This window comes from Notechis scutatus, chromosome 1 (genome assembly GCF_049901735.1).
Source record: "Notechis scutatus isolate UNSWTSFEM ecotype Mainland chromosome 1, rNotScu1.2, whole genome shotgun sequence".
NCBI classification, from domain to species: domain Eukaryota; kingdom Metazoa; phylum Chordata; class Lepidosauria; order Squamata; family Elapidae; genus Notechis; species Notechis scutatus.
Window position 1 is genome coordinate 178,887,846 of NC_142009.1, and position 16,979 is coordinate 178,904,824.

General features: G+C 39.0%; 1 protein-coding gene across 1 annotated transcript in view; it reads left to right on the plus strand.

Annotated features, from left to right (window-relative positions):
* Positions 1 to 16,102, plus strand: part of CAVIN2 (caveolae associated protein 2) — a 29,061-nt gene extending 12,959 nt beyond the window's left edge. Inside the window, exon 2 of the mRNA XM_026667989.2 lies at positions 10,343 to 16,102. Within this exon, the coding sequence (XP_026523774.2) occupies positions 10,343 to 11,113 (771 nt within the window). The 3' untranslated portion in view covers positions 11,114 to 16,102. The remainder of the gene's footprint in view (positions 1 to 10,342) is intronic.
* The last annotated feature ends 877 nt before the right edge of the window (positions 16,103 to 16,979 follow it).

Sequence of the window (16,979 nt, forward strand, 5' to 3'; positions counted from 1 at the left end):
TACTGTGGGGTGTCAGTGGAGGCTCTTAGTGAAATCAGAGCTGCTCTTGCCCTTGCTTTCCTTCCCTCTCTACTGACTGAATAGGATGGCTTACCATGTCTAGTGGTGGGATTAGCTGTGTCTACATATTTTTATACAGTACATGGACTGTATAAACAAGGCAAAAACTCTTGTTATACTGTGAAACTTTATACCATGAAAAAGATTCTTCATTCTTCATGCATTGGTCAATTATCTTAAACACCTAGATCTCAATTACCACCACCCTAAAAACACACTTAAAAAAAGAAATTTGCATTTAATTTGCTTGCCCAGATAATACATGTGGGTGGGTGTACACATACTCATGTTTCAAAATCATTCAGTCATCATTACAGTACATGTCATCATGGTGATCTGTTCCATCTACCACCCAGGTGTTCCATGATAGTCCCTGATTTGCCTTCTTATGGTTCTTGACTTGAATCAAACAGAAAAGTGCCCTGTGTATAATTGGACACCAAGGCCATTGTCTAAAACAGAAAGAGAGAATACAGATTTCAGAATGATGAAATGAGGGCACAAGGTCCCATTGTAGGGGTTTATTGAATTTCACTGAATCCCATAGCCCTCCCTGCACCCTTACAATAGGACAGGATACAAAACAGTAAATACTTGAGTCCCCTATTGGGGTGTGAAGCTCAGTACATCTAAATGGCATTTGTGCTGTTGAGGCACCTTTAGGAGATAATGTCTGTTTTAAATAGATAAAACCTCAAAGGCCTTTCACTTTTCTTTTGTTTTGATTTTCTGGTTTGTTTCCGCTTATCCTCTCTTTCTTTCGTCTGTGGCTGCTGTGGGAGTTGTTAGAAATGCAAGCAGCCAAGAATCGACTGTTTGCAAAGCCTTTTTAAGCTTTGGCATCATTCCTTCCTGCTTTGAGGGATCATGTAAGTGGCATGATCTTTTTTTTCATTCGGGTTGCAGAAGAAACATTATTCTGCCCATCATATATGATACAAATTTAGGAGGCAACCCACAATGAACAAATTTAGGAGGCAACCCACAATGGGCAAGTAGTGTTGGGTGTTTGAAAGAGTAGAATTTTAATAGGATAAACGGGGGAACAGAAATTTCCAAATACATTAGAGATAGGGGGAGTCTAACCATAATAAGGACTATTCCAAACACGGCAGTTTTTAAATGTTTGATCTTGGAATGAAACACATAAGAAGAGAAGAAAATAGCAGAAATTCAATTGTTTCACTGTATTTGGTGCTTGGAATTAGAATGAAACAAGGTTTGACAAAATACCTGCACGCTCAAAAATCAAGACAAAGTGAGTTAGGAAGGTAAAGATGCAGAAAATTATAATGGATTCTGAAAGAAATTGATAACATAGCATACAAGACCATTAATTCTTCTCACAGTGCACCAATTTGCACATATTATAGCGCTGCAGAACTTTTTGACACATTGGCTTTTTTCCTCTAAGAGGTAGTAAGAATGAAGAACTCACAAATGCTTTCTGAGCAAAGATTCATTATGAACAGGAACCATTAGGACCATTAAAATCTTTTTTTCCCCCTTCTCAAATCAGTACTAATTCAAATGTACTTCCACTACTGAATTAGAAAATGGAAGCATGCCGTATTAAATCTGGAAGTAGAAAATATATTTTCATCACTTTTCAGCTTCCTTCTGATTTAATCACAGCTCATAATTTGGAACATTTAAAAAAGACTTCACTGTGAATCACCCCCTCTATCTTTATATATTATTATCTATCTTTATATATTATTTATGTAAATGTATCCTAAGTAGTTACTAATATTTAACTCAGCTAATTGGAATAACCTTTGTTTTCAGTCTCAGAATAAATAGGCAATTGATATTCTTTTTTTATCTAAAGGTTGTTGGGTTTTGTTTTTAAATCATCATTTGAAATCTGTTTGTTTGTTTGTCTTTGTAGAATTTCCTTTTGATTAGGAGCAGAATGTTCTCCAGTAAAATACCTACAACTTGAGCAGAACAGCCATCATATCATTCTCTCTCTCTCTCTCTTTCTCTCTCTCTCTCTCTCTCTCTCTCTCTCTCCATTTTATATAAATAGGAAGGGTTTTTAGAGGATGCTTATCCTTGATTATTTCTGACCCTGCAGTATGTTGTTTGCTCATGTAGGTGATTCTGTGGGAATTGCATGAAATTCCAGGAGAAGACTCATATCATGGAGATGAATGAACCTCAAGTCTATCATATACTGTGTTTCTCCAACAATACAGCCCCCCCAATAGGAAGACCCAGCATGTTTTCTAGGCATAAAATGAAATTAAGCCCCTCCCCCCAAATTTAGGCCTAGTTTAAAACATGCAAAATTGGGGGGGAAGGCGGAGGGGAACTTGCCATTAGGAGTGCCCAGCAGGCAGCTACACCTCATCATCAGCCGCTCCTAACACCATGGTGGAGCATAGAGGGCTCCCTTACCTGGGTCAGCAGGTGGTCGGCGTGGATGTCTGGCAGCGTTTCAGCCGCTTCTCAGGCCTCCGTAGCTTCCATGGTTCCCACCGGTGCTGGCGCCTCTCTCACCAGCGCCGTCTCCAACAACAGCATCTGAGTCGCTCCCGCTTTTCCCCCGTCCCTGTAACAACAGGAAAAAAAAACATTTTGAGGTATCTGGGAGCGCCGCGTGCTGCGTTTTGGTTTAATCCCAAGTGGCTGGGTGGGCGTGAGAAGAGCCGAGCGAGCGTCTCTGCTGCTGCTACGCTTGGTGCTCCAGCCTCGGGCTCTGCAAGTTTGCAAAAGTCCTGGTGCGTAGCCCGTTCCTGCATTCCAAGCGGCCAGGCCGAGCTGCAGCTGTCCCTCTCTCACCAGTGCCATCTCCAATAATGGCAGCAGCGGCGGGAACCGTGGAAGCGTTTCAGCTGCTTCTCGGGTGGGGGAGCCTCCTCCGTAACTTCCACGGTTCCCGCCTGCTGCTGCCGCTGTTGTTGGAGACGGCGCTGGCGAGAGAGGGATAGCTGCAGGTCGGCCTGGGCGCTTGGAATGCAGGAACGGGCTGCGCACCGGGACTTTTGCAAACTTGCAGAGCCCGAGGCTGGAGCACCAAGCGTAGCAGCAGCAGAGACGCTCGCTCGGCTCTTCTCACGCCCACCCAGCTGCTCGGGATTAAACCAAAACGCAGCACGCGGTGCTCCCAGGTACCTCAAAATGTTTTCTTTTTCCTGTTGTTACAGGGATGGGGGAAAAGCGGGAGCAACTCAGACGCTGTTGTTGGAGATGGCGCTGGTGCGCGGGGGGGAATTAATTCACCCCCGAAAAGATGTCCTAGCCGTTTTTGGGGGGCTCAAAAAAAAATAACGCCCGGCCTTATTTTGTGAGAAACATGGTACTATTAGCCTGTTGATATCAGATGTCTGCTATGCCATGGTTTAAATGGAGTTAGCCTAATACTGATGACAATCATAACAGTTTATGTAAGAAACCATAGTTGGTTTTTACATCCAAACAAAAGAATTACTTTTCCAGGGATTCAGAGGTATAAAATACATCATGGTATTCCAATATTTTGTCAGTGAGAATGCTTGATACTAAATTTTACTTGGCTTGTATAATGGTTTGCTGAATCCAGCTTTCCGCTAAATAATATTAAAGAAAAGATAAAAATAATCATAACAGTATCATAGTATCTTAAAATTAGAGCACACAAAGAATTTCACTACAGTATCTTAAATCATTTTTTAAAAAACCCTTATTTCATATAAGGTGTTGTATACAAGAACTGAAATTCACATTCTGTAGTTTGTTCAGCTAATTCTGATAGTAGTTGTCTGGTTTGACCAAGAATTGTTTTCAAGGATCACAATCAATATATGATTCACATTTGAATTAGAATTTATTCAGTTGCTTGCTTATTTTAATGGCAGACTCCAGTGAAAAGCAGAGAAGGGAGACATTTTAAGAGTGACAGCCATTTTGAATTTTCTAAAATTCAAAACCATCTCAGGCAAAACATAATGGCAAAATGTAGGAGGCAGATAAATCAGAGTCCACTTTCTAAGATGGATGTAATAATTGGAAGAATCCTTAAGGAATCAGGAAGATCTTTGATTCTTTTCCCATCCCTACTTTCTCACTTTTATACTAATGCCATCAGGAGAATTTGAAAAAAAGAACCAATATTTCTTATTTTCCCAAATTGCAGGGCAGATGAGAGAACATGGAAGAAATGCCAAATTGTACAGATGCTTGAATCCTGCTAATTGCTTGTTTCCCCAAATCTGTCCCAAAGTGAAACAGGTTGTCTCAAACAGAAAAAAAAGGCAATCATTTTGCCATTCCATAATTTAAGTAAGAAAATAAAGTGAAAGAGAAAACCCCATGCTTTTCTTTCTCTAAACATAAAACAAATGAGTGCCCGAGGTTCTGTTTCACAAGAAGATCAGGTGTTCATGGCTGAAGAGCTGACAGGAAAATAAAAAATATGCTTTTAACACTGATTTTTGAGTTGCATAGTTAACAAACATAATTCACAGCCACAGTATGTTTTAAAATGGGGTTGAAAATTTTGTGGAAGACATTTCCCTTAACAGCTGTTCTAAATGACTGCCAAGTGAAATAACTAAGCTCAGAGCTCATAGACTTACAAATGAGTAGTTCAGAGAACCGGCAAATCCCACCTCTGACTGGAGATTTTACAGTATCCTTCCCCCGCCATGCCCGCCAACCCCCCCCCCAACAGAGTCGGTAGTAAAAAAAATTGAATCCCACCACTGATCCATAGTATTTGGATCCCAAGTGGGAAAGGTAGTTTGGATCCAGGATCAATATGATCGTTGTACCTGCCTGTGACACCCCAGAGAAGTACTACAAAGTCCCAGGAAAATACATCTGTCTGGCTTCAAGGCAGTGGTGGGATTCAAAAATTTTTACTACCAGTTCTGTGGGTGTGGCTAGGGGGCGTGGCCATGTAACTGGGTGCATTTTTTTGTTTTTTGTTTGCTTTTTGCAGTAGCACTCCCCCCCTCCCCATTTTTGGGCCTTCTGGACCTCAGAACTCCTGAGCGGGGGCGTTTTTGTTCCCCAGAAGGCTTCCCTGGGGCTCAGGAAAGCAGAAAATGGAGGATAGGAGGGGCACGCAGCACTCACCTGCGCTCCGTTTTGGGGCATTCTGAGCCTCAGGGAAGCCTCCTGAGGGCCGCATTTTTGCTCCCAGAAGGCTTCCCTGGGGCTCAGGAAGGCAGAAAATGGAGCATGGGGTACGCAGCACCCCCCCACGTTTCGTTTTGGGGCCTCCCTAGGGCCCAGGAAGGCAAAATGGAGGGCATTTTTTTTTTTTGCCTTCTTGAGCCTCAGGGAAGCCTCCTGGGCAAAGCAGTAAGTAAGCGAGGGGAATCCCGGCATAGCTGATCTTAGGAACAGCTGATTGTTGGGAGGGGGAAAAAGAAATACCTTAAGGAGTGACTGGGCGGGCGAGCATTAGACGGGGTGGGGTGAGCAAGCATCAGATGGGCGGGGCGAGCGAGCTGTTCGGCGACCCACACCAAATCCTTGCTACCGGTTCGCTTGAACTGGTGCAAACTGGCTGAATACCACCACTGCTTCAAGGCATTACTGAGGTAGTAGGCTGTATCCCCTTGTCATCTCCTTTTGAGCACACATGCATTTTCCTGAAATTGCAGCTTTGCAATAAATCCCCAATAAAAATAGTAAAAATGTCAGACTGTTCAACCCATTCCAGAAAGATCTGGAGTTTCTATTCAGAAAAATTGCCCAGCATGGTTCCTTTCAGATGTCCTGGATCTAAAGCCCTGTTCCGCTCAGCAGAATTGTTATTCATCTTTTCTAGAAGACTTATCTTAGTTTTTCAATGATGTCAAGAGGCATTCTTCATGCATGGGCATATTAGACATACTCTCAACTCACTTGGGATGGCAAGCAAGGAGCACAGGTTTAGCTGTAGTAATTGAGTAAGCTTTCTAGAATAATTTTCTCAAAATTCTTTACAATCCACTAGGAATATGACTGGGGGAAGAGCAGGGATTCTTCAAGAAAGGTGTTTATAGCTCTGAATTCATGAATATAAATATAAAAAGACAAACAAAAACAGTGCCAGGGCTGCCAGAATGAATGTGTTTTGGTTCCTCTGTTTCTTTATTAACCCTTGCTTCCGAAAGTAGAACTAAACATTCCTGTTTCCCAGCAAGTTGCTTAAGAAACAAGCAAATTATGGGAAAAGCAACTCCCCAGAACAATAGGTGATATTTCTTTACTTGGGAAAAAATGGCATTTCATGAAAGAAGTTCCAAATCTTTTACAATGTATCACAAATATTGGAAATTCTGACCTGGCATTTTCACCAGCTTCATCTGAAAAGGCCCAATTGCTTAATCAAGCATAAAATGCAATAAATTCAAGATGCTCACCCTGAGATAGCTGAGGCAGTGACCTTTCTTCCTAGAAACCATTTTTGGCAAGGGAACGGCACTATCTAACAGGCAAGTGCAACATTATAACTTGCTGCATTTTGCGATTAGTTTCTCCCAGGGAACAGAATAAAGTAACTGCAACATTTTGCTTGGCATACCTATCTTGTTCTAGGTCAAAAGATACTCTCTCTCTCCCCGTGTTCTTTTCCTAACAACATGAAGGGGGAGTTTTATCTGGTGAGCATTATCTGGCTCGAAATGAACAGAAGCCAAGAGAGCGACAGAAGTGTATAGGAATGAGTAGATAATGCAGGTAGCAACTTCAAAAATAGCCCTGAACTTGCTGGAAAATTCTAAGCTCCAAAGCTGTGCAAGCCTACTATTATTAGCTCATATGATGGTTTCTGTAACATGTCGTGTGGAACTTGGTTTTCATAAAGGCAGACAAGCAAGATGAGAAGTTCAGTTGCTCTTTTGTAGCCCATTTATTTGGTGGAGAATCCTAGCATATTTTTCTTTCCTGGCATTTCCTTCATTGGACTGAAGAAATTATACAGGTAGTCCTCGACTTACAATAGTTCACTTAGTGTCTGTTCAAAGTTACAATGGCACTGAAAAATGATCATTTTTCACTTATGACTGTTGTATCATTCATATGGTCACGTGATTTACAGTCTTCACAACTGACTCACATTTATGACGGCTGCAGTGTCCCAGGGTCACGTGATCCCCTTTTGTGACCTGACAGCAAAAGCCAATAAGGAAACCAGATTCACTTAACAACTGTGTTACTAATTTAACAGCTACAGTCATTCACTTAACAAATGGGGCAAAAAAAATCATAAAATGGGGCAAATTAACAAATTTCTCACTTAGCAACATAAATGTTGGGCTCAATTGTGGTCATAAGTTGAAGACTACCTCTCGTTGCTTTTCATGCCATACTAGTGAAGCGTTACTACTATTTCTGCTATCTTTTGCTGAATAACAGAATTGGAAGGGACCCTTGAGGTCTTCTAGTCCAACCCCCTACTCAAGCAGGAAACCTATACCATTTCAGACAAATGGTTGTCCAGTCTCTACTTATTAGAAGCCTCCAGTGATGGAGCACCTACAATTTCTGAAGGCAAGTCATTCCACTGATTGATTGTTCCGTCAGGAAATTTCTCCTTAGTTTTAGGTGGTTCTCTCCTTGATTAGTTTCCATCCATCGCTTCTTGTCCTACCTTCAGTGGCTTTGGGGAAAGTACATTTCCTCTTCACATTTGTCATCTCTTTCCATCTATAGCTTCATTTTTCCTTAAAAGTAGCAGGATTTTCTCCAAATCAGTGTCATAGTTTTAATACCATGGTCCTTGGTAAAAGCCAGCTCTCTTTTGAACTTCTCTTGTGGCAGGGAAATTCAAAAGATGGAATACTTTGTTATATATTTTATTTTAATAAAAAAAATGTGATTGCCGTGCTTGAATTCCTAAGCAGAAGAGGAGAGCCATTATATACCTTTTATTTCCTATATTCTATTTTGTCACAGCTCCTCCCAAACATATCAAGGCTCAAAATAGCTTCCTCCCATTTCGATTCTGTATCATCTTTCATTTTTAACATTTTATGAGTTTTATCTGTACTGCAGAACTGGTTTAATTATTATTTTGTTCCTTGGTGGGGTTTTGCTTCTATAATATTCAATTTAAAGCACATTAGATGATGTTAAACTGTCCTGTGGACAACTTTATTAGATGGGTCTTTCCTTCCATAAACATTCATTCCCAAAGCCAAGGATATTCTCATAGAAATATTAAGCCTTTGGAATGAATACTACTCTCCACTCAAGAGGCTAGTTTTAAAAAGACCCCCATAAATTCAACTCTTTATGTATAAGAACACTATAAAAATATTGAGGAAATTTGAGGAAGCTGATTCATGAAAGTTTGCAATTTAACCATCCTTCATCATTATTCAGTGATTGCACTTAAGTTTTATATTTGAATTTTTTGTTCTGTTCTGGATTGTTACACATGCCACTCCCATATTCACATCTTGGCAGGAATATCCATGACCCTCCCAATATATGTACAAGAGCATTCTAGGTAGTTCATGCCCTAATGTCAAGGTTCCATTACTGTTAAACCTAAATTGATTCCATTGTTTTCTGCCAGTGATTTGCTAGTTTATAATTTTCAAGGATCTTATAGCAACAAAGTGTTAATCACCTTTTTTTCCATCTTGAAACTATAAAGAAAAAAAAAGCAAGAAACAAAGAATAAGTTAATGTACTCAGTTTTATTGTATCAAGTGTGGCAAAAATTAGAAGATAATGCAGATGTTTGAAGGTCGAATTCATATGGTGCTTATCTTCCTTCCTCTTTAAATTATTGAGGATAGACTATTTCAGTTCTAATAATAAGTAAAGGAAAACTTTGTTTATGGCCATTGATTAGCCACATACAGAATTGCAAAATACAAAAAAGCACCATCAGTATTAAAAGTAAAACAATAGTAATAATTGACAAGTGGGTGAAAAGAGAGAAATAGCATTGGCCTACCCCTATAATTTTTTTCCAACCCATGGGCCACAAATTGGTACCAGTCTGCAGCCTATTAGGAACTGGGCCCTGCAAGTGAGTGAAGCTTTATCTGAGCCTACACAGGATCTAGGTAGCATAAGAAACCATTCCCCCCATGCAGCCACCGCTTGTCTGAAGAAAAATTGTTTCCCCAAAACCGGTCCTGATACAAAAAGGGTTGGGACTGCTCTCCTAGAGATCTACACATATTCAAAAATGATGTTGGTATTCTTTTTGGTCGTTGTTCAACAGAGACATGTGGATGATGGATGGGTATATAGAAGATGGTACCTTCCAGATATGTATGCAACGTATTATTCAGGGGGGCAATTTCAATCCTTGATGGCTGTCACCATCAATACCACATGTTGATGCAGCCCATTGCTAGATAGAAAGTTGTAGTCCAGTATAATTAAGGAGTCAGAATTGGAGAAAGTTCCATGCATAATATTGATGTTCTGATAGGTCAATGTTTTATCTTTGTAAAAATCATATGTATAACTTCTTATAATTAGTTTCAAGGTCTAAGTTCTGTTTGCAATCTTTTTGCAATGATGCTGGCATGGGAAGGAAAAACCCGTTAATCTGAAAAAATACATAAGGAAATTCACTTGCCAGAAGCCCACATACCTCAAAGTAAAGGGTATACTTCTCAGGTCAAAAAATGCACTTATTTTAGCAAGTTCGAAGTTCTGACACTCAATCTGACAAGTCAGTGCTACATCTGTTGCAGAAGCAAAAATAAAGAGCAATTTGTACCATCCTGAATTATTTCTTTGTGGAGTAATGCCGTGATAGAAAAGTAATCCTGAATCCATATCAGAAGAGTAAGTTGGATCCAGTACTGAGAGAATAAATTGTAGCCAGGGAAAACAATGTTCCCAAGTGTTTAACTCATGTCCACCAACCACATCTGTTCATTTCATATCCTGCACCAAGCAAGGAATTATGGGTAACTGTTTAACATTTATATTGATGTATTGTTGATTGAAGTTGAACCTAACAGGAGTGGATTTCTGTTCCAGAAGAGAAGGGATGATAGGGAAATTGGAAGTGATCCTGCATCCTGTTTTTAATGATGTTAAGATGTTGGCACGATTACAGCAGCACTAGTCTCTAATAGCAATGTTGACTAAAATGTATTTTATTCTAATAGTAGATGACAGCTCATAAACTCATTACTTTTACGCAGTATGAAAGAACAATTCCATAGGAAGTAAGTGATTGTTACTGGTTGAATATACTATGGCACAAAAGCAACTTCCTTTACCTCATTATCCCAAAGAAAAAATATTGATGTTATTCAGGGCTGTGCCTTGTTTATCAAGTCTGTGTCTTGTGAAGCTTGAATAAACACATATCAACTCTTTACAGGAAGAAAATGAAATCCCTGCCAGCGTATTTGTGAAAGAGCCTGTTCCCAGTATTACTGATGGGAAGGAAGAGCCTGTCGATGAGAACAAAACCTTGGAAGAAACCTTGCACACTGTGGAATTATCCTCAGAGGATGAGTTGCCCCATGATGACCTTGCAGAAGATAGCATGGATGAGAAAATAGAGGAGTCCAGAGCTGAGAAAATCAAGAGATCCAGCCTTAAAAAGGTTGACAGCCTGAAGAAAGCATTTTCCCGCCAAAACATTGAAAAGAAGATGAACAAGATCGGCACCAAGATTGTCTCGCCTGAGCGGAGAGAGAAGATCAAGAAGTCTTTTACTCCTAACCATCAGAAGTCTTCTTCATCAAAAAGCTCGTCTTTCAAGGTCTCTCCCCTGACATTCAACGTGAAGAAAGTCCATGATGGAGACACATCCATAGAAGTAGAAGATAAGCCAGGGGAAGCACCTGGCAGTAAGCATGCCGCCAGTGAAGAGGGCACCCTCACTTCAGATCCAATCTGTTCTTCTTCTCCAGCAGAAGAAGGAAAAGCCTTTGTTGATTCCTTGGAAAAAGAGTCGGGAAGTGAAGGAGAGGTGGTGATCAACAACAACATTGAGCTTGCAATTGTTGAAGAAGATGATTATAGAGCTTCATTAGAAATCAGACAAGAACTTTATGAGGAAAGAAACAAGCCAATCAGTGAAGAAATTGAATATTCTGAAGAATCCAATCAAGCAGCTGTCCTCCACGTAAACCAAACAGCTTAAATTGCTTGTGTCCTTTCTACATATGATATTTTTAATTATATCAGTCACCAGAATATGTCCGAATACTATAAATGTGAGGTCTAATAGTGAATCACAGTGGAATTGTTGGTTTTAAAGCATAGATTTCCTTACAAACTGTTTCGTTCACTCAGTTAGAATTGATTCCCACAGTCAAAAGTAGGGCTGTTCTACAAATAACAGAACAGCAGATGTCATGAGCAACTTTTAACCTCTTTCCATCAGCACTTCAGTCCTCATCCTACTTTCTAATGTTTCTTCTCTTTAACTAGAATGTGTTTAAAAGAAGTCTTTAAGGCCTTTTGATAAAAGGCGTTTCCTACAGAGTCTTTTTAAAATTATAGTTAAGAATATAAGCCGTGCCCTGCTAGATCAGACCCCATGCCCCATCTAGTCCAGCAGAATATTCTCTGGCCAACCTACTACATAAGGAAGCTCATTTGTCTCCCAGCAGATTCAGGGAGGTCACACTGCCATCAATTCCTTGATCCCCAAGACCTCCATGAATTGATCCAACCTTTTTTTTTTTAAGCCAGCCAAGCTGGTAGCTAGCACCACATCTCATGGTACTGAATTCCAAAATGTAATCACAGGTTGTGTTTAAAAAAAAAGTTCTTGGGTCAGTCCTAATTCTTCCAATGTATTCAATTTGGTTCTAGTATTTTGGGAAGAGGAGAATAGCTTTTCCTTGTCCACTTTATGCCATTCATAATTTCATAATTAAAGAGTTATTGAAGATTTGCATAGATCCATGACCCTTATCCCAATCTACAATCAACTCTCAGTGGAGAAGGCATGGCTATTAAATGTTGCAAGAATGATCTTATTTTGTTTCAGAATCAGATCCCATGTTTTCTTCAATCTAGACTGTGAGCCTTCATTGAAAAAGATGGTTTCCAGGATTCTGCTTGGCTCATTGTCCTGGAGAAACAGTCTCTTTTGGAGGGAACTGTAAAATCCATTGCAGTATCTTCTTTGCCTGTTAACTTTTTCCTACTAACTGCTTTTTAAGTTACAATCCAATTAGAAGCTAAACTCTTTCCCATCTATGCCATAATAGTAAGACAATTCATCGTCTTTTCCTACCCGATGGAATCCTCAAAGTTTGTAATTTCCATTCTTGATGTGCTGTGACTTTCCCAGCGCAAAGTAAGAGTGAACTTCATGTGACAAGAGCTGATACTGAAAATGCAGGCGTGAATTACTGAAAAGTACAGCTTTTGACAGTATACTTAAACACATTGTGTGCAGATACACTGGAAAAGATATTTTTAGCATATACAATTGATTTGGGAAACAAATTACTATGAGGAGGCTGTACCTCAACAAAAATATGAAAATGGGATTTTTGCTTCCTTATCGCTGTTCGGTCCCTTAGTTAATTAATAACCGTTGATACAGAACAATTAGGCAGTTGAGATTTCTGCCTAATAGTGTCTGCATCAACCTATTTTGTTTTATTGACCTTGAAAATATTCCTTTATTCGCCTTAGCTCCTTGCAAGATGAGCTTTAGTTTTGTTTTGTCCTTTCAAATAAAACAAAATCAAGTTCTTGTGAAACTACAGGTAGTCCTCGAGTTACAACAGTTCATTTAGTGACCATCAAAGTTTATAACAGCGTTAAAAAAAGTGACTTATGACTGTGTTTCACACTAACGATCATTGCAGCATCCCCATGGTCATGAGATCAAAATTCAAATTGGGGGGGGGGTCATGAGATCACTTTTTACAAGCAAAATCAGTGGGAAAGAAAGATTCACTTAACTGTGTTACTAACTTAACAACTACAGTGAATCACTTAACAAGTGGCGAGAAAGATATAAGCAGGGCAAAACTCACTTAACAACTCTTTCACTTAGCAACAGAAATGTTGGGCTCAATAATGGTCATAGGTCGAGGACTACCTGTATGGTGCAGTCTTATAGCTTATGTTCTGAAGTCAATCCCACCAAGTCTGTTTGGACTTACTTTCAGAGGACTACGTGTAGGATTACAGCTGTAGTATAGTAATGAAGTAATAGTAGTAATCAAAGGTAATATATGTTAAGATCTCTTGTAGCTTTTTTTTCCCATGTGTACCTTCCCATCATGGAACAGCATCCCCACCCCCACCACCACACACACAATTAGAGCGATAAGATACATGTCTAAGACATAAAACTATGATATCAGTAAGATGCATATCTTGTCTTAATATCTAAATTGAAAAGAACGTGGTATGGTTAGGAAGTGTCTGTGCACCACAGAAACTGATGGGCTACAACTCTCATTATACCCAGCCAGAAAAGTCAGTGATTGGGGTTGATAGGAGAATATCTTCTATGTTCTCCCTGACTGACATAGGGAAAAATGTGTTGAGGAACAGACAAAGGCAAATGGGATCTCTTTATTTCCTCATCTAATTCCAACATAATGTTCAAAACGAGGAAGGGATACCATTCTTTCCTAGTCGAGAAAATTGCATGTACTGTTTTGCTCATGTGCCAAGATGGACATGCTGCGTGAGCAAAGTAGTAAGGAGCATTCCTCCTTTCACACATGCATCCTATGCCCCAGGTCAGGTTGCACCCTATCTTAAGACAGCAAAGAAATTCTGACACAAGAGAATCCCCTCATGTAGTTCTCCACAATCTTGGCGAGTTGCTTCCCTTTCAGGAAAGCCCAGATTTGCTTCCTGAGGCAGACATGCCATCTCTTGAAAGTCCAGACTGTTCCTGTGAGGTGCCATGTTGCTTCACAACTATTATGGAAGGCAACATAGGTGATGGATGGGGTAGCAGATCACGCAAACTTACAATGGAATGTCTATGTAGGTGCTTAGGATAACTTGCTTGCTTCTGTTCCATACAGCCTTAAGTTGATTATTAATGTATATGTGTGTGTGTGTGTGTGTGTGTGTGTGTGTGTGTGTATATATATATATATATATATATATATATATATATATATATATATATATATATATATATATATATATACACACACACACACACACACACACATACATACATGTTTTATGTTAGATTTATTTTGAGAGAATACATTTAAGAGAATAAAGAAAAATATTATTTGCTTAATAAAAACAATTATGTTTTAAATGGCCAAAGGGAGATATAGGGATATATATATATATTGTAATCAAATAGTTCATAGAAATAGATTATCAAATAGTGATCTATGCACCAAGCTACTGTATTTAGATTGTAGGGTGAGGGATGGCGTGGCATATTGCAAGATGATCAAGTGAAAGTTCAAAGAATATATAATAAAATAAGAGAGGGGCTACGATAGTAAGAAACGTACTTAAGTAGCCCAAATATATTATCCAGGGAAAATATATTTTTATTCTGGGCCTGCACAATGTTACAGAGAAGACTGTTCTGAAAAGTGTATCCATGGATTATTTGTAAGCATATATTACAAAAAAAAGATCACAGTTTCTGTCAGCAATGTGAATCTTAACTTCCTTGTTTCTATGGGTGTTTAAGTGTGCATAGCCAACAGATGAATGCCCAAATGTAGAATATATATAGATCACCTAGGAATTGTCCAACAGAATGAAATAATCCTACTGAATATTGACAGTGCCCATCAAACAATAATTTTAATAGTCCCTTTTTTATTTTTCACATTCATCAGCTGTATGAAAGATTATTAACATCAGCTGGTCATTTCTGTGTGGTTTGAGTGTTCCATGTTATGTGTAGAATATTTAGTTGGATTAGACATATGAGAACAGTTATAAAAGTGTGAGTAATTATTCCATTTTTAGTTGGTGATGTCATGATTTGATGCCATGTTGGAATTTTTGTTTGAGATTTTTAAAAAAATATTGATTTGAGTGATAAAAGGCAATGAATGAGATTCTAAATGGATTTCTCCTGTGTAAAACAAATATCAACTCTGCCTGTGGGCAGTTGTTTCATTTTAGGAGGGTTTTGTAGGTGAAAATTCCCCATTGGATGGGATGGGGACGTTGTATCCACCACCTTGGGCATCCTGCAATACATAGTAGATTTCACAGCCATGTAGAAGTTGGAATTTCTGCATATGTGAGGCATTGTGACCAAACTATTCAGAAGTGAAAGTGCATTCCTATAGCATGTATTCATTCTATTTGAATTCTTCATTCCTCTTAATCAGAAGTGTAATTCAGCAATATATGTGCCTGACAATCGTATATCAATATATATACATACATACATACCCTGTTTCTCCAACAATATGGCCTCCCCCAATAGGAAGTCCCAGCATGTTTTATAGGCATGAAATGAAATTAAGCCCCTCCCCCCCAAATTAAGGCCTATATTAAAACATGCGAAATGGGGGGAATGGTGGGGGGGCTTGCCGTTAGGAAGTACTTTTGTTGCACACCCGGATATGGTGCTGCCTGCGTTGACCCCGATACGAAGTGCCCCACCAACGCCGAGGTCAACATCCAAGCCATTGCCGCCCGAAGATGCAAGGGGGGGAAATTAAGTCACCCCTGAAAAGACGGCCTAGCCATTTTTTCGGGGCTCAAAAAAAAATAAGACCCGGCCTTATTATATGAGAAACACGGTACATACATACATACATACACAGTACATAATAATAATCCCCTTTTAATATTGATATATTTAACTTTTGCATATATTGCACTAGAAATTTGTGGGTGCCCCCCCCCCAAATATATTTAAAGCTGCAATTTTGTTTCAAAAGTTTTTTAAGAGACTATATGTTAGTAAGCAATTCCAGATAGACTATCTCATACAGTCATTTCATATGTCTCTAGATGTTGATCAAAGTTTATTTCCAATGAGGGTTTTTTAACAGTTAAAGTTTTTTTAATAATTACAATATTATGAGAGAGTTACAATCAATAGAAATAACTGCAATATAATCACACATTTGCCTTCATTTTATTTAATATCAATGCCTGTTACTAATTACAGTTGTGTTCAGCTAAATAAAAAGCAAACTGAGTTACATTGTATTTGTCTGAACAAAATTATTGCAAAGCAAGAAGAGAAAAACATCCAATGTAAAATTAGACATTAAACATATTTTTGCTTTCTATGCTGTTTTTAAAAACAACAACATGCAAATAACATCAGCTTTTGGTTGTCAAGACAACCCCAATTTCTTCAGGGTTTTGAGGTGTCTAATCTGCTGCTGTTTTTCAGATGCATATTTTTTCTGAGATTTATTATGTTTTATTTAAGCTTCCCCAGGTCTGTAGTTAGCATGTCAAAAGCACATGGATGCAAGTGACATTATCTACAGGTACTCGCTTTTTCAAAAATCTGTTGATAAGGTGTCTTGTGCAAAGCTCTTAAGCAAACTGAGCAATCAGGAAACAAAATTGTCAGCCTTTTATAAATAGCTGATTGGTTAAACAAAAAGCAAAGAGTAAGAATAAAAGCAATTTTCTCAATGGAAAGAAGAAGTGGAATCCCTCAGGAAGCTGTGTTAGGGATCTTTAACTTGTTTAAAATTATCTTGCTTTGAGCGCAAGCAGTGAGCTAGACAAGTTTGTAGACGATGCCAAATGAATCAAGAGTAGTTAAAAAATATTGTGAAGAGCACCTGAAGAATCTTTGAACTGGAGGCATGGTCAATTTGGCAATTTTTGAAAAGATGCATAGTGGAGATAACAAAAGCCCCCTACTTTCATGTATGTACTGATGGGGTCTGAGTTACCTTCTAAGATCTCAGGAAGTATTACATAGATTTTTGTAGAGAGGTCAGTGAAGATGTTTACTGGAGACTGATTTGCAAAACTGGCCTGTCACAATGTTTGTATAGGCTGCAAGTATTTTTCAAAGATGGCAGTGATCACATTGTCCAGACAGAACACCACTATAG